This window comes from Bos mutus, chromosome 6, assembly GCF_027580195.1.
Source record: "Bos mutus isolate GX-2022 chromosome 6, NWIPB_WYAK_1.1, whole genome shotgun sequence".
NCBI lineage: Eukaryota > Metazoa > Chordata > Mammalia > Artiodactyla > Bovidae > Bos > Bos mutus.
Window position 1 is genome coordinate 6,886,718 of NC_091622.1, and position 24,884 is coordinate 6,911,601.

A 24,884-nucleotide genomic window follows, 5' to 3' on the forward strand; every position below is an offset into this window, starting at 1 on the left:
AGAACTGTCACCTAGTATAGGCAAAGAATCTATGATTTGTCAGAATCTGTGATTCTTCCCTGAGGGTCCAGTGGCTCAGACTCCATGCTCCCAGTGTAGGGGCCTGGGTTCAATCCCTGGTCAGGGAACTAGATCCCATGTGCTACAACTAAGACCCGGCACAAACAAATAAAAACAAAGAAGTAATTAAAAAAAAATAAACTGTACAAATCAATGGTTAAATAAAAAAAAGAATCTGCGATTGATGAATTCTGCTGACCCCTACTAAAATAAAGTAAATCAACTTCCCCCAAATATGTATTTTAACTTTACTCTTCTTCGCCAAGTACAGTTTTAACTATGCTTTTGAGTCAGAAAAGTGTAAGTTTAAAAAAAATGAAACAGTGGGTAAAAGCATCTTGAGTAAAAACATATCGAATAAAGATTTGATAAACACATTACTGGATGCCTAATATTGTTCATTTGTCCACTTCTCTAAGTAAAAATCAGATATTTCATTAACAGGAGTGAAAAGTTAAGAAAACAGTAAGATGATTCAGAATGGTTAAACTAAGATTATTTGAGTTGGGTGTAGGAAATTAACTCAGTTTCTAACTGAAACTAGGTTTTAACAATAAACATTTAAGTCATGTTCAAGTTTTCTTCAGGGTACAGTGTACTATGGGATTCCCAGGTGGCTCAGCACTAAAGAAACTGCCTGCAATGCAGGAGATTCAGGTTGGATTCCTGGGTCAGGAAGATCCCCTGGAGAAGAAAACGGCAACCTACTCCAGGGTTCTAGCCTGAGAAAACCCATGGACAGAGGAGCCTGGTGGGCTACAAAAGAGTCATGGGGTCATAAAAGAGTCAGGCACGACTGAGCGACTAAACAGTATACTGTGGGACAGCCGGTCTCCCCTACACTTCAACAGGATAATGCCAGGCTGCAAAGCATTACCTTCTTTATTGGCCTTCCTCGTTTCTTGTTTAACTTCAGTGGCATAGTCAGGAACAACTGAAAGGGGAAATCCCTAAAACATCCAGCTTCGGGGATTTTTAAAAAGATTCTAAACCAACTTTTTTTTTCCTGGCCGGAGAGGTGGGGAGGTGCAAGTCGGGGGAGCTGTTGAAAAGGCTTTGCTAAGGTCGAGCCAACAGCTATAAAGTTGCCGGTGGACAGAGTCCACTGTGGAGAGGCAAATGAGTAGGCTTAACTCAAGTCCCATGCTCGGCCAAAACGAGGCAGGTGTTAGAGGGATGGGCTTTTTGGATAGGATGGAGACCCGGACGGATGAAGTCTTCCCTGGTTAGAAAGGAAATTTGGTATTAAGAGGGCTTCACTGAATCCCAATAATAACCAAACAACTGGTGTTGTTCAGGGCTCCGGTGGAGAGTGGGTGGCAGGAAGTAGAAAGGCTCGACCTGCTTTCCCTGGGTCGGTTCAGGAATTTAATTTCAGCAAATGTTTATTGGAGCCTAATAAGTGCTGCCCACGGTTTTAAGTTTTAAGCACTGGGATACAAAGGGAAACGAAACGTGGTCTTGTCCTTGAGGAGATCACAGCTCAGGAAAATGGCTTCGGCATTCCAAGTGGGCTTTGATAACTTTTATCGCGGGACTTATCAAGGGACTAAACCCATCTACACTTGTAAATATTTCAAAACATAGGAAATGAGGCGCGGCAAGGGGGTGGAGGAGAGGTGGGCTGCAGGGGCTGGCGGCAGGTTTGGCAGCCGCCAGACGGAGGGGCTGTGGTGGGGTCGCCTGCTGGCAAGGAGCAGCCAAGACCGTCCCCCGCGTTGGCACCCTCGGATTTGGCTCGGGCACCCCGAGGCCGCCGGGGTGCCAGAGAGCTGGTCTGGTCCGGCCGGGCGCGCTGACAGCGGGAGCCGGGCAAGGACAGCGCAGAGCCCGGCTCCGGGGCTAGACCGCGCGCCTGTGCCGGCCACCAGGGGGCAGAGTGCCCGGGTCCGCGCCTTCTCTCGGCGGGTCCTCTCCACGAGCCAGGGCTCCGCGGAGCGCACGCCTTCCCTGCCCGGGACCGCTCCCGAGCGCGGCGAGCAGGGGCGCGGCCGCGGACCCCGCGGCGGGAGGCGGTCCGCGCGCGGGAGGGCGGGAGGGGGCAGGCGCGGGGGTTCCGGGGACGCGCAGCGCCGCCCCCGCCTCCCCTTCAGAAGCGGCGGAGCTGGGGAGCATGGACCAGACGCCGCGGCTCCGGCACCATGACGCTCCCCCACTTCGCGGTGGCTCTGATTCTCGGGGCGCTCCCCGGAGTGGTCAGCTTTGATTCGGTCCTCGGTTATCCCCTCCACCACCGCCATCACCATGCGCCCTCTCGGAGTCCCCAGGACCCTTATTACCTTACCATCCAGCGGCGGCCACAGAAGACACTGCCGCCCCCACTCCCGCGCACCCTGCACCCCGCGCCGGCGCTCCGCGCCTCGCGCGCGCACGGCCTCCGCACGCCCCGGCCGCCTCCCGGGGACTGCCCCGCCGGCGCGCCCGGGGCCAACGTGACAGACTCCGGCGCCCCTTGTCTGCGCTGGGCAGACGTGCCGCCGTTCCTCGCACGGTCGCCCCCGGCGGGCTGGGCGCAACTGCGAGGGCAGCGCCACAACTTTTGCCGGAGTCCGGACGGCGCGGGCAGACCCTGGTGCTTCTACGGGGACGCCCGCGGCAAGGTGGACTGGGGTTACTGCGACTGCAGACGGGGTGAGTGGCCGCGGGGCGGCGGCGACCGGGGACCGGTGGGGAGCCCGGCTGGGTGGGCGAGCGCGTTGGGTGCTCCTGGAGGAGAAAGTGAGAGCGGGTGGGGTTGAGTTTGCCTCGCTCTGTGTGAAGGTGGACGGCCACGGACTTACCGTCCGAGTACCTTGGCACCGTAACTTTGAACTAGCGAGGCGGGCTTTGTGTGTGGTTACCTGGGGTGACAGCCTCTCTGGAAGGTGCTGCACTCTCGGGCTTCTGGGTGAGGGCGTGGCTCCGGGCTGCGGGCTTGTCTCTGGCCACTGAGATGTGTGCGGGGGGAGGGGAAGGGGGTGTGTGTGCGCGCGCCCGTGGCGTGGATGTGTATTTTCTGCATCAGCTTTGCCTTGAGAATGGTACCGTATTTACGTAGAAGTGGCAAAGCAAAAGAGAATATAGTTTCTAATTACCTGTTTTGGAAAGGGAAATATTAAATCTAATATGACAATCAATTACCACCTCCCCACCCCCCACCCCCAATTTCTGCCCGCAGTTGACATGTATTTGAAAAAGTTTTTGTAAACTTTTTGGGCCAAAATGCGACTTGTCAAATGATGTTCATGTTCTGGGGCACAGCGTGGTAAATATCAGTGAGTGGGGAAGAAAGAAAGGGAAAAGATAGGAATAGTAACTATTCTAGGGAAGAAGCAACTTGATATAGTCAAGTGCTGTTTTCAAGAATGCCAGTTTTCAACTGTATACGTTATTTGTAGAAAACCGAAATTAGTTGGTAAAGAGATAAAGTTGGTAAGATGTTTCACATTAATTAATGTAAAAGTTCACATTAATAGATTTAATGTAAGTGAATCATCTGCCTTTGAACAGTACTTTTTTTGAGTTGGTGGCATTTTTTTTACTATTAGGGCTTTTTTTTTTTAATAATTGTGGGGGAAAAAAAACCTAAAGTTCTTCAAAGTTTGGATTTTCCTTTAAAATTTTTTTTTGGCAACTCTCCATCCAAGGTCTGTGGCAGGGGCTTCGTTAATTGTGATTCTGAGATATATTGTACTTTGTACCTTTTGGTGATTTGGAGGTTAAACTTTCACAGGGCCATTCTTTCTCTTCAGAAATTTTTATTTATCTGTGCCTTCAGTTGCATTAGTGCTTTGAGTTAAAGGGAAGTGATAGGAAGGTTAAGATCCATTGTCCTTCATCCTAGAGAATGAAGTCATCCCTATACTTGTTACACAGACAGAATGCCAATGTGGCTATAAAAAATTTGAGGTGATATCAAGCAGAGAGCCCTAGTGCTGTTTTACTCTTTGCTATGAAATTATTTGTAGTAAAAGCTCATGGTTAGCAAACACTGAGACTTTTTTTCATTTTTGTATTATTATATTTCATATTTCTTGTTGTGTATACATATATATGTATAAATAAGTGGAATTCAAAGTGAAATCACTGTAGTGATCTATTGTTCTCTGTTTAACATATAATTTTTAAAATTTTACATTCGAAATAGCTTGGTGGTTCATTCTCCCCACCCTCTTGTGGTGAAAAGAAATTTAAACCTAACATCAGTACAGACTCTTTGGGATATCTTTATATTGATAGCTCATTCTCACCAGACAAACCTCTAAGCACTGCATAATAGTGTGTACTTCCTGAAATAAAGTGACTGAACACAAGAGAAACAAAAGAAACCCCCCAAGATGGGAGATAAATACACCCCCCCCCCCAAAAAAAGAAACAGGAAAACAATCTGCTGGCTATGTAATAATTTAATTACTCTCACAGGCTCAGTGTGCCGTTTACCCCTTACTTTCTGACTGAGCATAGTCATGCCTTAAAATGACTGACATGTTCTGAAACTATGGCTTTCTTGGTTCTACATTTCACTTAGGAGTGTAAACAAAGCTGACATGGTGCGGTGAAAAGAACATGAAATTGTGCTCTGGAAAACACTGGTGTCCACTTTGGCTCAGCCAGTAACTATATAGTGTTGGACAGGACTCTTAACCCCTAGAGCTTTGGTTTCCTTATCTGGAGGAAGGCAGTTTTGGGATAGACTATTCAAAGGACTTTCCTAGCACTGAGCACGAACCAGAACAGCCCAGCCTCATAGTAACAGGTAGGATTTATTGAGGATTCATTCTTTGTTGGATGCTGAGCTAAGCAATTTATATATCAGTTTTCTCATTTAATTCTCATAGGAACATTATGAGATAGTGCACATTTCACTCCACAGCTCATTTTCCTCTTTAATTATGTAAACACGTAGAAAGTCTGTGTGGTCAGTTGCTCAATTGTGTCCAACTCTTTCTGACCTCATGGACTGTAGCCCGCCAGGCTCCTCTGTTCATGGGATTCTCCAGGCAAGAACACTGACTGGAGTGGGTCGCCATTTCCTTCTCCAAGGGATCTTCCCCACGAAGGGAACGAACTCAAATTTCCTGGCTCAGACGGTAAAGCGTCTGTCTACAGTGTGAGACACCTGGGTTCGATCCCTGGGTTGGGAAGATTCCCTGGAGGAGGAAATGGCAACCCACTCCAGTACTCTTACTTTGAAAATCCCATGGACGGAGGAGCTTGGTGCAGGTTACTGTCCATGGGGTCACAAAGGGTCGGGCACCACTCAGCGACTTCACTTTCTTTTCACTTTTTGCATTGCTGGTGTATTCTTTACCACTGAGCCACCTGGGAAGCCTGTAGAAAAGTCTAATGATTCTATTAGACTAGTCTAATGATTCTATTAGCTTAAAGACCAGTTTTAAAGGAAAGAGAAAGGAAACTATGTTTGGCCCAATGCACATGATTTCCAGTCTCTTATGACTTGAAAATATCCAGGGTTTTCGTTCTCTTTTTTAAACAAAAAACAGCTTGAACAAAAGGAAAGAAGATTAATTGTAATGGAATCCCTCCTTTGAGAAATACACTGGAGGCCAGATTTCCATGTCCCTGGTTGAGTGGAGAGAAATGAGGAAGTTGGTGCCTCCAAGGTGGAAAGTTGATTGAAACCCAGTTGAAGGGGTGGCAGGGGAGTCTCAGATGAGCGGGGCAGGGCGTGGACACTCCAGTGGCTCAAATGTCTGAGAACGAGGAAGATGAAGGCCTGGGCCCTGGGTCTGTGAAACTTGCAAATTAGTGATGAAGAATCCTTGGGGGATTGTAATACCCTGAATCAGCCCTGGGAGTTAGTTCTTATAATAAGCATTAGAATCGTGGCATGGGAAGTGGGGGAGTGAGGGTGGGGGTGGGCTTATTAAAATGCAGATACCTGGGCTCTAGCCTTGAGACCCTGTTTAAGTAATCTCAGGAATCTGGCTGAGGAATGTGTGTTTCTAATGAGCAGTCAAGGTCATTTGGAAACTGAAAACTCATTGCCACAGTCAGGGAAAACCAGGGGAGGGCGTCAGAACCCACCTAAGCTGTGTAGTGGTGGGTGGTCAGGTCAGCTGTATCTGCCATTCTGTGACTTAATCCTCCTAGATTTGGTGGTACTAATGGTAAAGAACCCTCCTGCCAATGCAGGAGACATAAGAGATGCAGGTTTGATCCCTGGGTCAGGATGTCCTTGGAGGAGGGCATGGCAATCCACTCCAGTATTCTTGCCTGGAGAATCCCATGGACAGCGGAGCCTGGTGGGCTACAGACTGTAGGATCGCAAGGAGAAACAGCTTAGCATGCCTGCACACATGGCAGGCCTAGGGTAACTTTTTGTGTGTTTTTAGAAAATGGTACCACACTTTTTATTTGACCAGTGTGGGATAGCACCAACTTAGTTCACTAGAATATGATACATTAACTGAATGTGAGCCAGATTAGTTTTTACATTTCTACAGGAAGAATTAACAGGCAACTGATGACCTCCAGTAACGTGCTCAGTTGTGTCTGTCTCTTGGTGACCCCGTGGACTGTAGCCCACCAGGCTCCTCTGTCCATGGACTTTTTCAGGCACGAATACTTGGAGCGGGTCGCCATTTCCTACTCCAAGGAATCGTCTAGATCCAACCCCCATCTCTTGCGTCTCCTGCATTGGCAGTCAGAGTCTTCACCACTGTGCTACCTGGGAAGCCCCAGTAATTTACAACTTCCTGACTAAAAAGAGAAATCCCTTTTCTAGTCTCAGGTTGGCCCTGGCAGGTGGGGCAGCTTGCTTGCACTGTGCTGGGAACTCCTCTCTGTTACAAGCAGCTGAATGGAACTCAACCTTAAGTGACTGATGGGTGAAATAGATAGAAGAAACAATAGTGCTCTAATATCTGAGATTTTACCAGAAGAAATGATTCATAAATCTGACTTTTTGTCATGTCCTGCTGATCTGTTCGCCCAAATCTGATTCAAACAGAGATAGTGGACTTGTGGGATAAATGATGTTGTTTACAGGCTGTGCTCTTTGAAGTCCATCTGGTGTTTGAAGTGAAGGTTAATTAAAAGTTGGCTGAAAGCTGTCCCTTTTTAAATTTTTTTTTAATGCTGCATCTTGATTCTATGTAGCAGGTGCTGAAATCATTTATTAGCAATAACAGATTTGATACATTTCCTGGCTGGATTTTAGATATTGAGCTCAATTTTCTTTACAGGCTAAGGCAGATATAAAATACTTTGATTTGGAGGCATTATCAGACTCTTTACTAATGTGAAAAAAAATTTTAAGAAGAAAATTAGATAGTTACTGTTGCCTTTTATGAGTGATTATCCTGGACACACACTACACAGACAGACATAAACACACTCTCTTACTGCACATATATTTATGAAATATATATTTATTCATATATAAACATGAATATATTTATGAAGCATATATATTTATATCTATACAGTGTGTGTGTGAAGGTAACCTTTGTAAAAATAATTGGTTTTATAACTGTGAAGGCAAACCTAAATGTGCAGCAATAATGTATTACTCAGAGATCCCTGTATTTGATGTATACTGTGCAGGTCCTTGGAGAAGGCAATGGCACCCCACTCCAGTACTCTTGCCTGGAAAATCCCATGGATGGAGGAGCCTAGTAGGCTGCAGTCCATGGGGTCGCTAAGAGTCAGACACGACTGAGCGACTTCACTTTCACTTTTCACTTTCATGCATTGGAGAAGGAAATGGCAACCCACTCCAGTGTTCTTGCCTGGAGAATCCCAGGGATGGGGGAGCCTGGTGGGCTGCCGTCTATGGGGTCGCACAGAGTTGGACACGACTGACGTGACTTAGCAGTAGCAGTGCAGGTCCTAAGGGCTTCCCAGATGGCACTAGTGGTAAAGAACCCACCTGCCAATGCAGGAGATGTAGACGTGGGTTCAATCTCTGGGTCAGGAAGATCCCCTGAGGAGGGCATGACAACCCACTCCAGTATTCTTGCCTGGAGAATCCCATGGACAGAGGAGCCTGGTGGGCTACAGTCCATAGGATCTCAAAGAGTCAGTGTGTGGTGCAGCTCCTAAGTGATAATTGCAAAGATTGTCTACAGAAGATGGAAAAATGCTCACGATAAGCTTGAAGGGAAAAGATTGACACAAAATGTATATATGTGTTTACTAACTGAAAATAAAGATGGCTGTGTAAAGTTTGGGAGAGAAAACAGATGATGATTATGAACTTGGATATGAGTGTGGCTTCGATCAGTTCATGTAGTTTTGGTGGCAAAGAATAGAAAACCCAATTCAAAATGCCTGAGGAAAGAAGGAGGTTTGTGGTTCATGTTACAAGATGTCGGGCTCCAACATAGTACATCTCTGTCTCTCTGCTACTCTCTTGATTCTATTATTTTCAAAGTGTGGCTTTTATCCTTAGACTAATGGTTATTCCAGATTTCATATTGGGATAGAATAACTTGAAGAAGCAAGATGGGGTGCCCTCTTCATGTATGACCCATTGAAAGAGCAAGGAGACCTTCCCAGAACTCCTGCAGATTTCCTCCTGTATTTCACTGGTCAGACCTTCCTGGCACTCTCTGGGAAGGAAAATGCAGTTACCATGCTTTGCCGATATTAGTCAGGATTGACCTCTGAACACATGGGGAGGGAGAAGCAGGTAGTTATTCAAGAGAACCAACAGAGTCTGTCAAAAAGCGTGATTGAGGTTTGTCCTGTTGGGCTGCACACCACAAACTTGCAAGCCCTGGTACCTGCCCAGCGTCCTACGTCCATGGTTTAATGGATGTGGGGACCTTACATGTCTGTAGCCAGCTCCTAAAGCAGCATCTCACCAGGTGTGGCAGGCAGTGGGTAGGACATGTCAGTAGTCTTTGCTGTGTGTGTGTGTGTGTGTGTGTGTGTGTGTGTGTGTGTAGGGGTGTGAGGTAGGAGGAATACAGGTGAGAGTTCGAGCTGGGAGGTGGAGAGGGAGGTTACCAGTTATAGAGGGAATTGACTTGGCAGGTTGGCTCCCTGGTTACCAGGGAAGCCAGCAGAGGAGCACACCTCTCGCCACCCCTTTGATAAGCTGTCATAGTGGAGATGCTCTGTTCAAAGAGTTCACACAGTCCCTAGCTGGAGTTGGTGCAGGTATGTAGGTGTTTACTGATTAGGCTCTGTGATTAAGAGGGAAGGTCAGTTACATGAGTAGGGTGTAGGTAACGCGGGGACCGATGGAGCAGAGGGATGTGCTGAGAGCAAGGGGACTCCATCTGGGATGGCCTGACCCTACAGTCCTTATACTGGTATCCCCCACTTTTTGAAAAGTTTGCTTTATGCTGCTTCACTTTTAAGAAAGACCTACATTAGTACTTGTTTTCGCTAACCAAAAGAAATCCAAAGACAATTTTCACTTTTATGAAAAATGGTGAAAATTGAAAAGTGCTTTCAGCGTCTGTTTTGCTAAGAGCCATTATAAACTCAAGGAGATAGTGGAGGACAGAGGAGCCTGGTCTGCTGCAGTCCCTGGAGTCACAGAGCTGAACAGACTTAGCAACTGAATATTATAGAGGCGGCCCACACCCGCCTCAGCAAGAGAGAGTGCTGCCCCCAAGCGCCTTCTCCAGGAACTGCACTCAGTATATCAGCATCCAGCCGCCGCCAGTCTTTGAGCTGTCTGGGAGCATCTGTGCTTTTTCTGTTTATTTTGTGCATTTCTGAGCAAGATGTTTCCTAAGATTAGTTGCTTCTTTTTTGTTTGCTGTTGTTGTTATAAGGTGTAGGTGTTGTTTTTTCGACAAGTTGTGTCTGACTCTTGCAGCCCCATGGACTGTAGCCCGCCAGGCTCCTCTGTCCGTGGAATTTTCCAGGCAAGAATACTGAAGTAGGTTGCCATTTCCATCTCCAGGGGATCATCCCGACCCAGGGATGGAACCCATGGCTTCTGCAATGGCAGGCGAATTCTTCACTGCTGAGCCACCAGAGAAGCCCAGGAACAGAACTTACAAAGATGAATAAGAAATCACCTAAGTCCTCTGGTTAAGGAAGCCCACTCTCTGGTTGAAATGTTAAGATAATACTAGGCATCTTTTATTACCTTTCCTGTGATATGTACTCTGGGAGACAGATAAACTTACTATTAAGTGTAGTTTAATTTCATCACTTAGAGTTGTGCAATAAAATGTTAATACCCACACCATGTGTTTAAATGTGGACTGAGCTACTGAACTGAACAGTGGGTAGTTCAGACACAATTTGTAAAAATTTCTGCTCAAGTTATTTAAATGCATATATTGTCTTCTTCTTTTGCATAATATTATATAATGTTTTAAACACATGAATAATTTGTGGTGGTGTTGTTCAGTAACTCAGTTGTGTCCGACTCTTTGGGACCCCTCGGACTGCAGCATTCCAGGCTTCCCTGTCCTTCACCATCTCCTGGATGGGCTTATAAATTTATGTAAGCCCAATGTAAATGGGTAGAATTGCTTATTCAAAAGATACGCTTTCATTTTGAACCTGACAAGTTCATATTTTTCTCAGTATGAAAGGTATCTGCATAAATAATAGATGAACAATTAATATGAATAATAGATGTGGACAAATGGGGTGAGTATAGTTCAGTTGGATATTTAAGGGGATGCTGACAGGGAGGCCTGGCGTGCTGCAATTCATGGGGTTGCAAAGAGTTGGACATGACTGAGCGACTGAACTGAACTGAACTGAACTTCCTATGTTAAAAGATGATTTCATTTTGACATGGCATGATTTGAATAAAATCTATTATTTCACAATGCTAAACTGATTTCAGTTATGGGTAAGTGTAATCACTGACAAAATAGAATACCTGAATACTATCAAAAAGCTGTAGGAAAAAAAACAAAACATAAAAATTAATGTAGTCTCCTCACCTGTACTTGAAAAATTCAACTAACTATTGCTCTATTCACTTGTTTTTAGGCAATGTGATTTTTGTGTGTGTATTTTATAATTAAGACAGAAAATGATCATTTAGTATATTTTTCCAGTTTTGCCTTTGGTAGAAGGCATAAGATTATATTTAATTCATTGTCAAATATGTGTACTAAATTGTCCAATATGTAATGGACTTTTGTTCTTTTTTTTAATAGTTTATAAACTGAAATTTCTACATCACTTTCAGCTTTAAGTATACTTTTTGTCAAAGATCTGAATAATAGCTTGATGTTACTAGCATGAATTTATGATTCCACCAGAACAATAGGGCTGGCTAAAATTAATTATTTTGTGTCTCTGTGAAGTTCAGTAATAGATGAGAAAGGATTTGGGTGATAACATTAATTTTATATTACTTATTTATCAAACTGTGACTTTTACAATTTCAGAAATATTTATTTTTAATTCTGTTCAGAATACTACTGGGATGGATCTTTGTTTTTGCTGTTTTTTCTGTCACATGAGTGCTATTGTATAAGTATATCTTAAGGAGTTAACTAAATAGGCATACCTTTTCATTTGGCTAATTTTGGAATGAGCTGGATTTAGAGAACAAAGATAACTGACCTGTTTGGTTCCTTTCCTGATATTTCTTTTAGGCCTTCTTGAAGTATGGACAGTGAGAAGGGAGGTTTTGCCAGCTGTCCACGGAGGGATAATGCCAGAATGGGTCTATTAGTTTGCTAGAGCTGCTGTAATGAGTACCACAAACTGAGTGGCTTAAACAAAGAAACTTGTTATTTCACAGTTCTGGGGGCTGGAAGTCCAAGATCAGGGTCAGCAGAGCCATACTTCCTCTCAAGACACTAGGGAAGGATCTGGTCCAGGGCTCTCTCCTGGCTTCTGATAGTTCCTTGGCTTGTGGAAATGTAACTGCAACCTCCGGATGGCATTCTCCCTATGTGTGTCTGTCCAAATCTCTCCTTTTTATAAGATCATAGCCATACTGGACTGGAGCCCACCCTAATGACCTCATTTATCTTGATCCTCTGCAAAGACCCTATTTCCAAATAAATTCACTCATTCACAGTCACTGGAGGTCAGTGCTTCCGCATCTTTTGAGGGGAAAGAATTGAGCCCACTGCAATAGCCTTGAGAACCAATGAAACTTGTGAAGAGAAGTTTAATCTAGTTAGCTCTCTTTCTCTAGACTACCTTGTATTGAGTGAGACTGATAACATGGCAGAGGAGAACCCCTCTGGAATGTCTCTTTGTTTTAGGAATCCCTATTTTTTTTTTTTAGCTAAGTTATCCATAAAGCCAATTTCTGTAACAAAAATCTTTTATGTTCCTTTTCCTTTATAAAACTGGAGATATGTTTACATAATAAAAAATAGTAGTAAACTAAAATGACAGTGATTTCAACATTTTTAAAAAGTGTATTTGGAGGGTAATTGCTTTACAATATTGTGTTGGTTTCTGCCATACATCAACATGAATCAGCCATAGGTATATGTATGTCCCCTCTCTGTTGAACCTCCCTCCCACCTCCCACCCCATCGTACCCCAAGTTCAACATTTTTGGCAGGGAATTAAGGTAACAGAATTCTGATCATTGTTGTGTATTGGCACATTTTGCCTTCAGGTAGTTGTTAATACCAAGAGGCTGGTACAACTGACAGTTTTCTTTGTTTTTTGCAATAATTCTTTAAATGAATTCTAGGGGCTCCTCTCCATGACATGCCATCATGCATTGCTTTATAGTTCCAGACTTTTTTCTATTACTGGTTTAGTCTGTAAATTAGTAATGACTACTATAGTTGATCTAAAACCGCTGAGACTTCAACTTTTCGATTACTGTTGTTAACACTTTTTAAAAATAGGAATATTTAGAATAGAATATTTTCCATCAAATTGGCACATGAGAGACTTTAAGACCATGCAACCCTGGATTCACTGAGGTGTTGCTGAGAGACATGAGCTGAGACTATGAGGAACATCACAAAGTGCTGGGCGGAAGTAGGAAAATATGGACCAAGGAAGACATCAATTTTTGGTAATAAGAGGCTGTGACAGTGGAGCAATATTTACCAAAGAATCTGGTTTGAAATTTGTCTGAAGAATTTTATTGTTAGTAAGATAGTAATAGAAATGAGTTTACCAGGCTCTGGCCTTTGTGGATTGCTTTATTGTTTTATCCTCTCTTTCTCTGTTTGTTTTTTTTTTTTTTCGCTGAGCTAAGGGTATTTCCTCTTGTAATTGCGTACCTATAAATTTGTGCAAATGTATAGCCCTAGAAATACAGCCCATGGGACAAATCAGCCTCCACTGGAGGATTAGCCTCAAACATAGATCACCAGAAAGCCACTTCTCTGGTACTGTGTAGTATAGAGAAACTCTTAAGACTGTCTTATGGATCTGCCTGGCTAGTTTATTCCCATGTAATGCTTGGTAGATTTGTAATATTTCACCATGCTGGTGAAAGCCAACATGGCAGACTGCATAAAGTGGTACCTGAACTATTGAAAGGGACTTATTGCATACCAAGTCTTTGCTCAGGTTCGGAGGCAAGGGACTGGTAGCAAGGGAGGGAATCTGGGAGGCAGTTTGTCATGGCTCTGCAACTTCTCAGTTGATTGGCTCCATAGCTTCCTCATCCATAAATTGCTGCTGCTCCTGCTGCTGCTAAGTCACTTCAGTCGTGTCCGACTCTGTGTGACCCCATAGACGGCAGCCCACCAGGCTCCCCCGTCCCTGGGATTCTCCCCCTGGGATTCTCCGGGCAAGAACACTGGAGTGGGTTGCCATTTCCTTTTCCAGTGCGTAAAAGTGAAAAGTGAAAGCTAAGTCGCTCAGTCGTGTCCGACTCTTAGCAACCCCATGGACTGCAGCCTACCGGGCTCCTCTGTCCATGGGATTTTCCAGGCAAGAGTACTGGAGTGGGGTGCATCCATAAATTAAGGGAAACCAATTACAGTTCGACCGTCTTAAGCATTCTAAGAGAGCTAAGTGAAGCAAGAACAAAGTAAAACCAAAACCAAACAAAAACTACTGCCTGTCTTAAATGTATGTAGTATGAATTGTGTGTTCATGCTTTTACTATCTTAGGCATATTATCATGCTGATATTTTTTTAAAAAATTCTTTAAAAAAATTGTTAGAAGTATAAACTTCATGGAATTACATACCAGTAAGAAATACTCACTGAATTCAAGGTAGATGATTACTCAGATATTTTGGAAATTTTTATGGCATAAGGAAAGGATAAACTACGTTGAGGGGCACTGCTAGGCAGGTGTGTGCTTTGGGGATGTTGGTGTTGAGAATGGATTCTGCCAGAGAATTTGCTAGTCATTGACATGCAAACTGCCTTTCCAGAATTGCAAATATTTGTATCCATTTGTTAAAGGAAAATTGGATGAGCACTCCACATTTCTTGCCATATAGCAAATACAGATAAACAAACCCAGGTTTTCACAGCATGTTTGGCGCATGTGAGAAATGATGGTAGAACTGATAGTTGACCTGGAAATTATTTCCAGTGCTGTCATTTTTGTTATAATGATGTTATGGTAACAATTACACATTATGCAGACTTTTCTCCTCCTCATTTGTAGATGCCTTAATCATTTGGATAATATGCCTGCATCATTTTTTCTTTGAAAGCTTTTTAGTGATTGGGACAATATTTTGCATTTTATTGTGATTATTTAAATGCAAAAGTAGAGTTCCAGTTTGTTTTCATTACTAGAACTTTTGTCCAACCCTTTGATATGAATAATTTGATGGTGGTGGTATTTGTAGTGGTGGTGAATTAATAAACAGATAACAGATTAAACGGTTTCCCTGGTGGCTCAGCTAGTAAAGAATCTGCCTGCAATGTGGGAGACCTGGGTTCGATCCCTGGGTTGGGATGATCCCTTTGGAGAAGGAGACGGCTACCCACTCCAGTATTCTGGCCTGGAGAATTCCATGGACTGTATAATCATGGGGCCACAAAGAGTCGGACACAACTGAGCGACTTTCACTTTCAGATTAAATATCATTTCAAATAACATGTGTTTGAGGTGAACAAATAAATTCTTTGATTTGAAAAAAATGCACGTTTTTACTGTGCATGATATTAGTATTATGTGGGACTCTATAGAAGACATTTTGTGATTATAAAAAATCATTAAAGTTCAGTTAAACTCTTTGGACATATTTCTTTAAAAATATTCTATAGTTCACACTTTTTGTTGCAGGAAGGGGGACCTCTTAAGAGTGGGCTCTTGTCTGACACTAGGAAATGAATTGTCTGAGGAGGCACATGGGCTGACAAAGCAAGAGATTTTATTGGGAAGGGGTGCGTGGGTGGAGAGCAGTAATGTAAGGGAATCCAGGAGAACTGCTTTGCCCCATGGCTCACAGTCTTGGGATCTCTGGTGATGAGATTATTTTCCGGATTGTCTCTGGACAGTCATTCTGACTCAGGTCCTTCCTGTTGGTACAAGCATTGCTCAGTCAAGATGGATTCCAGAGAGGAGGATTCTGGGAAGTTGGTAGGACATAGGGATTGGTGTTTCCTTTGGAACTTTCCCAAATTCTTCTGGTTGGTGGTGGCTTGTTGGTTTATGTTCTTTACCAGGACCTCCTGTCATAAAATAAATCATGTAGAAGGTTACTGTGGTGCCTGGCCAGGACGAGTGCTTTCAGTTGGTGTTTCCCCCTAACATTTTCTCTGAACTAGACAGGGCTTCCTCTTGCTTGGTCTGAATTAAAGAAGGGTATGACCAACCTAGATAGCATATTAAAAAGCAGAGACATTACTTTGCCAACAAACGTCCGTCTAGTCAAGGCTATGATTTTTCCAGTGGTCACGTATGGATGTGAGAGTTGGACTATAAAGAAAGCTGAGTGTGAAAGAATTGATGCTTTTGAACTGTGGTGTTGGAGAAGACTCTTGAGAGTCCCTTGGAGTGCAAAGAGATCCAACCAGTCCATCCTAAAGGAGATCAGTCCTGGGTGTTCATTGGAAGGACTGACGCTAAAGCTGAAATGCCAATATTTTGGCCACCTCATGCAAAGAGTTGACTCCTTGGGAAGGACCCTGATGCTGAGAGGGATTGGGGGCAGGAGGAGAAGGGGATGACAGAGGATGAGATGACTGGATGGCATCACCGACTCGATGGACATGAGTTTGAGTGAACTCCGGGAGTTGGTGATGGACAGAGAGGCCTGGTATGCTGTGATTCATGGGGTTGCAAAGAGTTGGACATGACTGAGCAACTGAACTGAACTGAGAACATATATGAATGAGTTTTAGATCATCTGCCGTATGAATGATGCACACCCACGTTCTCTCTTGAGTAATCAGGATTTGGCAGTGCAACTTTGCCTCCATTTGTTCTTGCCTCTTGTTTGAATTAAATGATGCTTTGTGTTTATCATGAGAGATAGGATATGTGTTTCTTAAATAGTTACATTTTTTAAGGATGATTGTGTGGAAAATAATAGTGATAGAAAACTAGGCTAATGCAAATGAAATGAATGGATGATTTAGAATCTATTATTTTTGAAAATAATTATAAAGCCATAGATTACTTTGAAATACGTGGAATGTGCCAGAAATTTTTAGTAAAATTTAATTTCTTAACTTCTTTACCTATGAAATAAAGGTCATCTTCAGTGACTTTTCACAGACTTTTATGAAATTTTTAAGTTGTTGTCTGAGTTTGATTCTACCTCTGCACATGTCTCAACTGCAGGCTCAGGACTGACTCTAAAAATAAGTGCCAGTGAGAAGAGAAATGTAGTCCTTTGATGCACACTTAAAAAAAAACCTGAAATATATTTGATGTATGCTATTAGGTTGGTTTCAGATGTACTGCATGGTGATTGGAATTTGCATATGTTATGAAATAATCACCACAGTAAGCCTAGTAACCACTTTGATCCACAGTTAAGGGAAAAGACTTAAAATATTATCTTCCCAGGGATGCTCTAATTTAAATTTTTGACTCTTTTAAGACTGAGAAGAATGAGTCAAATTATGGACTGTGGAGCAGCTGAGTGGGGATGCTAGGTAAAGAGAAGTGAAGTTCAAGGGCCATTCAGTTATACCACACCACTCTCCTAGGGGCAGTTTCCCTAAGCCGAACATTAGACAATATTTCTGACACTTAACACCTTTCTGAAATTTTAGACATTATCTTTAGCCTTCTCACAACTACCGGTAGAGGCTAAAAGGGGAAAAACATTTATTCTTCTTCAGTGGAAGAACAGATAGAAGGAAGATACAACAGCCAATAACAGGTAACTTATAAACAGCATTGTGTTTGTTTGTTTTTCTTTTTTAAAAATCTGTGACCTCTCGTGAAGATGGAAAGTGATAATAAGTGATAAGAACTTCATATATGATGTAATCGTATGTGGGATGCAGTATCAGCCATTAGTCACAGTCTTCCACTTTTTCCCTTGGGACTTCTGTTTGCCTGGGTTAAAAAAGAAAGTATCCTTAGCATTGACATCAGGATGTTAATTAAAAAAAAAAAAAAAAAAAAGAGCCTGCTAAATCCTCATTTAAAGAAAGAAGGACTTGCTGTGAACAGTGAAAGCCTGGCTCTCTCAGCATGTTACCCGAGGACTTGTTCAGTAGGTTCAAACGGTTATGTTCTATCCAAGGATTTGGGGATTCTTTTCCATTTAGGGTCAGTGCAGCTTCGTGGTGGCAAAAGCGCCTTTGAAGGCACAGTAGAAGTATATGAGAATGGAGTCTGGGGCGTCGTTTGTAGCAGCCACTGGGACGACGCTGATGCTTCAGTCGTTTGTCACCAGCTGCAGCTGGGGTGAGTTTGTTAGTCCTTGACCGAATCTGTCTGCTGATACCTGAAGTGGGTGCTGGCCCCCTGCCGTTACCTTGGAGAGGTTACCTCCTCTTCTCCTTCTGTCATGTTCCTCACTGACTTCTCTCAGAAGACTTTTTAAGAAAGGGCCCCTAATGGAAGGAGTGAGTTCCTTTACATACAAATGCACTTCACTTGTTACTACCGCTGCTGACTAGGAAATAACCTGCCAGAGATGCTCAGAGGGCTCAAACAAACCTTGTGCACACCAGGACCCAGAGACCCCACAGAGACTGAGACAGGCTGTGTTTGAGTGTCTCTTGCAGAGGTCCAGGTCAGCAGTGGCCTGCCACAGGGGCAGGGGCTCTGGGTGCAGCACCCTGGGTGTGGCATAAGCCCTCTTGGAGGAGGTCACCATTAACCCCACCATAGAGCCACCAAAACTTACACAGGACTAGGGAAACAGACTCTTGGAGGGCACAAACAGAACCTTGTGCACACCAGGAACCAGGAGAAAGGAGCAGTGACCCCACAAGAGACTGACCCAGACTTGGCTGTGAGTGTCCAGGAGTCTTCAGTGGAGGCGTGTTTGCCAACAAAGGTCCATCTAGTCAAGGCTTTGGTTTTTCCAGTGGTCATGTATGGATGTGAGATTTGGACTGTGAAGAAAGCTGAGCGCCAAAGAATTGATTCTTTTGAACTGTGGTGTGTTGGAGAAGACTCTTGAGAGTCCCTTGGACTGCAAGGAGATCCAACCAGTCCATTCTAAAGGAGATCAGTCCTGGGTGTTCTTTGGAAGGACTGATGCTGAAGCTGAAACTCCAATACTTTGGCCACTTCATGCAAAGAGCTGACTCATTGGAAAAGACCCTGATGCTGGGAAAGATTGAAGGCCGGAGGAGAAGGGGACGACAGAGGATGAGATGCTTAGTTGGCATCACCAACTCAATGGACATGAGTTTGAGTAAACTCTGGAGGTTGGCAATGGACAGGGAGGCCAGGTGCGCTGCAGTCCATGGGTTCGCAAAGAGTAATGACTAAGCAACTGAACTGAACTGAATTGACTAGGAAATGGGCAGAAGCTAAGTGGTACAAAAATAAAAGCATCTTTTGGTCTTTGATTGAACAATTGGATTCTTCAGTGCCAGGAAACAAAGAATTGGGTCCTAAGATTTTTATCTTCCCAGCAGCCTGTACAGCCCGTGGTTGCTGTCATTTGCTTTTATCTTTCTGCCTTGAGTCACCCACAAACTCCATTGCTGTGTGTGTGTAGGAGGTGAAGTTCATTTGCAGTTTCATCCCATGCTGGGTAAGGTGTAATATCCTGGGACATGGGTTTTTGCACTGAGAAGATTCTGTAAGAAATGGCAACTTCCCTCGGCCCGGCGGCACCCATCATTCTGAGAAACTGCTGGCCCTTCCTCCCACCTTCAGTTCAGTTGAGTTCAGTCACTCAGGCGTGTCTGACTCTTTGTGACCCCATGGACCACTGCACGCCAGGCCTCCCTGTCCATCACCAACTCCCGGAGTTTACCCAAACTCATGTCCATAGAGTTAGCGATGCCATTCAACCATCTCATCCTCTGTCACCCTCTTCTCCTCCTGCCTTCAGGCTGACCCTAGGCACTCTCCTTAAAATGGACAGGTGTACACTGACTCCTACCATGGCCAGTACCTTTATGCTTTGTTTCAAGGGGTTTCCCAGGAGCAGAAGTTTCCATTTTGGAATGAATGGTTTTGTTTTTGTTGTTATCGTTCTATTTTTGTGTATCATTTATTTTTTTCCAAGTATACATGCCCTATATTTTTCTTGACCTTTATCACCAAGGATCTTTAAAAAGCTAGGAAAATATCTTGTTATGAAAATATAAGGGTTAAAAGGCCTGAAAGAAAAACTTTCCATTTGCAAATATTTTAGATTAATCATCAATGAGTGGTAATATCTAATGTGATGACACAAATGAAAAGGTTAGTCCACTGCAGTCAAATCAGTAAGAATTTTAATTTGCGTGTTTCCTGTCTTCTCACTAGAAAGGTGGGAAATTATATTTAGTGTAGGCGAACCTTAAGGGCTTAAGTTTTGTTCAGACTTTTGATTCTATTAGAGTAGCAAATAGGGTTAATGTAATACTTAAGTGATGCTTTGCAACTGTGATGTTGGAGAATGCTCTTGAGAGTCCCTTAGATTCAAGGAGATCAAACCAGGCAATCCTAAAGGAAGTCAACCCTGAATATTTATTGGAAGGACTGATGCTGAAGCTGAAGCTCTAGTACTTTGGCTACCTGATGTGAAGAGCTGACTCATTGGAAAAGACCCTGATGCTGGGAAAGATGGAAGGCAGGAGGAGAAGTGGATGATGAGATGATTGGATGGCATCACGGACTCAATGGACATGAGTTTGAGCAAGCTTCCGGAGATGGTGAAGGAAAGGGAAGCCTGGTGTGCTGCAGTCCTTGGTGTCTCAAAGAGTTGGACACGACTGAGCGACTGAACAACAGCAATACTTAATTAAGCTTCCCTGGTGGCTTAATCAGTAAAGAATCCACCTGCCAGTGCAAGAGATGCAAGTTCTATCTCTAGGTCAGGAAGAGCCCCTGGAGAAGGAAGTGGCAACCCACTCCGGTTTTCTTGATGGGCAGTTCCATGGACAGAGGAACCTGGTGGGCTACGGTCCATGGGATTACAAAGAGTCATGATTTAGCAACTAAACAACGATTAGTTAAGTTAGTTAACTAAACAATTATTTAGGTTAAGCAACAACTTCACTAATTTTTTACAATGAGGGTTGGGATAAATCAGGATAAAAGCAAGAGGAAGGGGAGAGCCTACAAAGAGTTATGGTGTTAGCATGTTAATTACTGATTTTATCTCCGGTATTTTGTCTGGCAAATAGTCCTTGGCTGGTGGGCGTATATTGCCTTTTTCTTTGACAGCCTGAAGGTGTAACAAATTTGTAGGCTGGTGTCAGTGTCTTCCTTCATGTACCTTTCTACCTGTGTTTTTATTATCCCTGAAAATCAGGGAAGAATGAAATTTTCTATGAGACTGACACAAGAAAACAAAAATGGTACAATGAACTTATTTACAAAATACAGTTACAGATGTAGAAAACAATCTTATGATTACTAAGAGGGAACAGTAGGGAGGGATGAATTGGGAGATTGGGATTCATATATACACACTACTATATGTAAAATAGATAATTAATAAGTACCTATTTTATAGCACAGGGAACTCTACTCAGTGCTCTGTGATGACCTATATGGGAAAATAATCTAAGAAAGAATCGTATATGTATATGCGTAGCTGATTCACTTCTTTGTACAGCAGAAAGAATGGGTATGTGTATATGCATAACTGATTCACTTTGTTGTATAGCAGACACAACATTGTAAGTCAACTATATGCATATTAAATTTTCTAAAAAATTTAAAAACAAAAGCAAGCCCTGTAGTGGAGATGTGAATTACAGAGATTCTCTTGATTGATAAAAGAATGTAAACTACCTTTCTGCAAACATAAATTTCAGATCTGATTCCTTCTGTCATCTCTTAGTAGTCCATTAATAAAAGAGAATTTCAAATAAGGGCAGAGCAACCTGGCTTTATTGCTGTCAAGACAGATTCATATTTTAGATACACCCCAAATATTTATTGTTGGGTTAATGGAAGCTGTCGCATGGAGACAGTTCTAGAGATCATCATGTTATTCAGATAAGCATTTAATTTTTTAAAAATTTAATTTCAGTTTTGTACATATCAGAGGTTAAACATATGTAGACTAGCTGAGTTATCTTAATTGATTTCAAAGTCTTGCTAGCAAATACTATTATATATATATATATATATAAATTTTAAAATGGGACACGATTCACTTTCACTTTTCACTTTCATGCATTGGAGAAGGCAATGGCACCCCACTCCAGTACTCTTGCCTGGAAAATCCCATGGACGGAGGAGCCTGGTAGGCTGCAGTCCATGGGGTCACTAAGAGTCGGACACGATGGAGCGACTTCACTTTCACTTTTCACTTTCATGCATTGGAGAAGGGAATGGCAACCCACTCCAGTGTTCTTGCCTGGAGAATCCCAGGGACCGGGGAGCCTGGTGGGCTGCTGTCTATGGGGTCGCACAGAGTCGGACACGACTGAAGTGACTTAGCAGCAGCAGCAGTGCTTTGATAAAAGTTAGCCTACATTTGATCAACCTAATCTTGAGCATTGTACTTCCAGAGGAAAAGGAGTCGCAAAACAAACCCCGTTTTCTGAACTGGGCCTTATTCCCGTTTATTGGAGCAATGTCCGTTGCCGAGGAGATGAAGAAAATATACTGCTTTGTGAAAAAGACATCTGGCAGGGCAGGGCGTGTTCTGAGAAGATGGCAGCTGCTGTCCTGTGTAGCTTTTCCCATGGTAAAAAAAAAAAAAAATTATTCTCTTGCTTTACTTTTATTCTGTTTTCAGCATTCCAGGTGAAAAACGTGTCTTAGTTAAATGTTTTCCTAAGCGTTTAAATACAGACTTGAGTCTGAATCATCATGACTTAGCAACAATCTAATTAGTCTTCAAAGGAATTCATCTAACTGTTGGATTTACATTTGAACTCAGTTTTTTTTTAATTAAAATTTTTTGGCTGCTGTGCATGGGCTCTCTCTCGTTGCAGAAGTAGGGGCTGCTCTCTAGTTGCAGCACACGGGCTTCTCATTGAGGTGGCTTTTCTTGCTGTGGAGCACAGGCTCTAGAGCATGCCGGCTTTAGTGGTTGTGAAGCTTGGGCCTAACTGCCCCCTAGCATGTGGGATCGTCCCAGACCACGGATTGAACTGGTCTCCCCTGCATTGCAAGGCAAATTCTTAACCACTGGACTACCTGGGAAGCCCTGACCTCACTTCACGTATTTTCTGTTTTAATCTAATTTGTTTATAGGATTATTATATACTGTATATGAAACACTTATTTGGGTAATGAAAAATTGTGATGGAATCAAGTTAAAAATCATCTTGAAACCAAAAATAAAATACAGAAACTATAACAAAATATTTTCACTTTATGGAATCGAATCAAATCATAGTTATTAGTGTTCTACTCTGAAGATAGCACATTCCATAAAGCAAATCACTACCTTGGATAAGGGCTCCTTCTATGCATGATGTCTAGGTATTCAGTTCAGTTCAGTCGCTCAGTTGTGTTTGACTGTTTGCGACCTAATGGACCGCGGCATGCCAGGCCTCCCTGTCCATCACCAACTCCAGGAGTTTACTCAAACTCATCTCCATTGAGTCAGTGATGCCATCCAACCATCTCATCCTCTGTCATCCCCTTCTCCTTTTGCCTTCAGTCTTTCCCAGCATCAGGGTCTTTTCAAATGAGTCAGCACTTCACATGAGGTAGCCAAAGTATTGGACCTTCAGCTTCACCATCAGTCCTTCCAATGAACACCCAGGACTGATTTCCTTTAGAATGGACTGGTTGGATCTCCTTGCAGTCCAAGGGACTCTCAAGAGTCTTCTCCAACACCACAGTTCAAAAGCATCAATTCTTTCACACTCAGCTTTCTTTATAGTCCAACTCTCACATCCATACATGACCACTGGAAAAACCATAGCCTTGACGAGACGGACCTTTGTTGGCAAAGTAATGTCTGTGCTTTTTAATATGCTATCTAGGTTGGTCATAACTTTCCTTCCAAGGAGGAAGCGTCTTTTAATTTCATGGCTGCAGTCACCATCTGCAGCATTGGTGATTAGTATATGGTTTCAGTATACAGATGTGTGTATGATCATGTGAATGGAAGCAGCGGGAGAAGCTCCCTTTGCTAGTTATTATTCCTTGTTTGGGATATTCTTTCTAGGCTTTTGGTTTCACAATGGTGGTTGGGTTTTCTGGGGTCCATGGTTGTTTTAACGTGTGACCACACCTGTGGCTATCACACCTTTTTGGATTTTCTTGGAGATAGCAGCGTGATCAGATGTCTCAGGTCTTAGAATGCCAGCAGACAGCTGAGGGCAATGGTTTCTGATTGAGTACAAGTATCAGGGAAGGAATTGACCTGCTCCCTCTGAAAAAATAGGAAAATCCAAGCTAGGGTCGTTCTTGTGAACTGACAGGAAGACCCGATGGAAATGGTGCAAGATCTCATACGAGGCTGTGCTTGGAGAGCTGCAGTCCTTTTGTGGGTGCAAGGTGCATTCTAAATCTTTATGTCGTGTAAGTTTTTCCTTTTCTTCCTTTGCCTCTCCACCTCTTGGTAATCCTACCTTTGGCAAATACATGTTTACACTTTGCTACGTCAGGGATGCTCTGAATCGGGCTCAACAGTGCACTGCTTTTTGTAGATATTGCTTGTATTCTGTGTTCAACCTAACTGGTAAAATATGTTAACGTTTTTCAAGTAGTGAAGTAAGTAAAATTTTGAAAACAATCCTTTTTTTCAGGATCTCTGTCTACTCTTTATTTAAAAAAGCTCTCCATTCTCTATAATCTATCCACTTGTTTATACTCTGGCTGCAAAGGTAAATTTAAGACTGGTGTAAGCATATATGTATCGAAGGTTGAGATAAATTAGAAGTGGGAGTGAAAAAATATGCTTTTATGGTAAATTAAATGAGAATATGAAAACAGCTCAAATCAGCAAACACTGAGTCTATCTTAAGGCACAGCAGCAGACCTTTAATGTTAATACTTTCTTTTAGTTTGTAATTTACATTTAGCATCTTGGCATGTAGTACTTTTCCAACACTTAAAAAGTAGAAGATCGTATCTGAGTATTGGACATAGGAAATATCAATATAAATGAAAATGTCTGGGAGTTTTATTTATCCATAAGTTAAATACGAGTCAACTACTTCACTGAAATTTCTTTCAAATTATTTTTTTTCTGTGTGTATTTGTTGGGAAGATGTGAGATGGTGACTAAATTTTGTCTTTGAGCTTCTTAATATTTTCACAAATACTTATACAACCAGTGTAAAAACTACATTTAAAATAAAGCACAACATTTTAAAAAATGTAAGGTAATTATGCCATAATGTTTCTGGGTTGTAGATAATTTTAAATTTCCTCTTAAAATTTTTTGTTTTTCTGTTTTTTCCAAGCTTACCATGGAGGTGGGGAGAGGAGAGGCAGAAAAGGA

The 24,884-nt window shown here is 42.8% G+C and overlaps 1 protein-coding gene across 3 annotated transcripts in view; it reads left to right on the top strand.

The window, feature by feature from the left end:
- The first annotated feature begins 2,073 nt into the window (after positions 1 to 2,073).
- PRSS12 (serine protease 12) overlaps positions 2,074 to 24,884 on the top strand; it is a 75,672-nt gene continuing 52,861 nt past the window's right edge. Inside the window, exon 1 of one of the 3 annotated variants that reach the window (XM_070371946.1) lies at positions 2,074 to 2,691. In XM_070371946.1, coding sequence (XP_070228047.1) covers positions 2,202 to 2,691 — 490 coding nt within the window. In that variant the 5' untranslated portion in view covers positions 2,074 to 2,201. The remainder of the gene's footprint in view (positions 2,692 to 24,884) is intronic. The other 2 variants (XM_070371945.1, XM_070371944.1) reach the window with 2 other exon arrangements.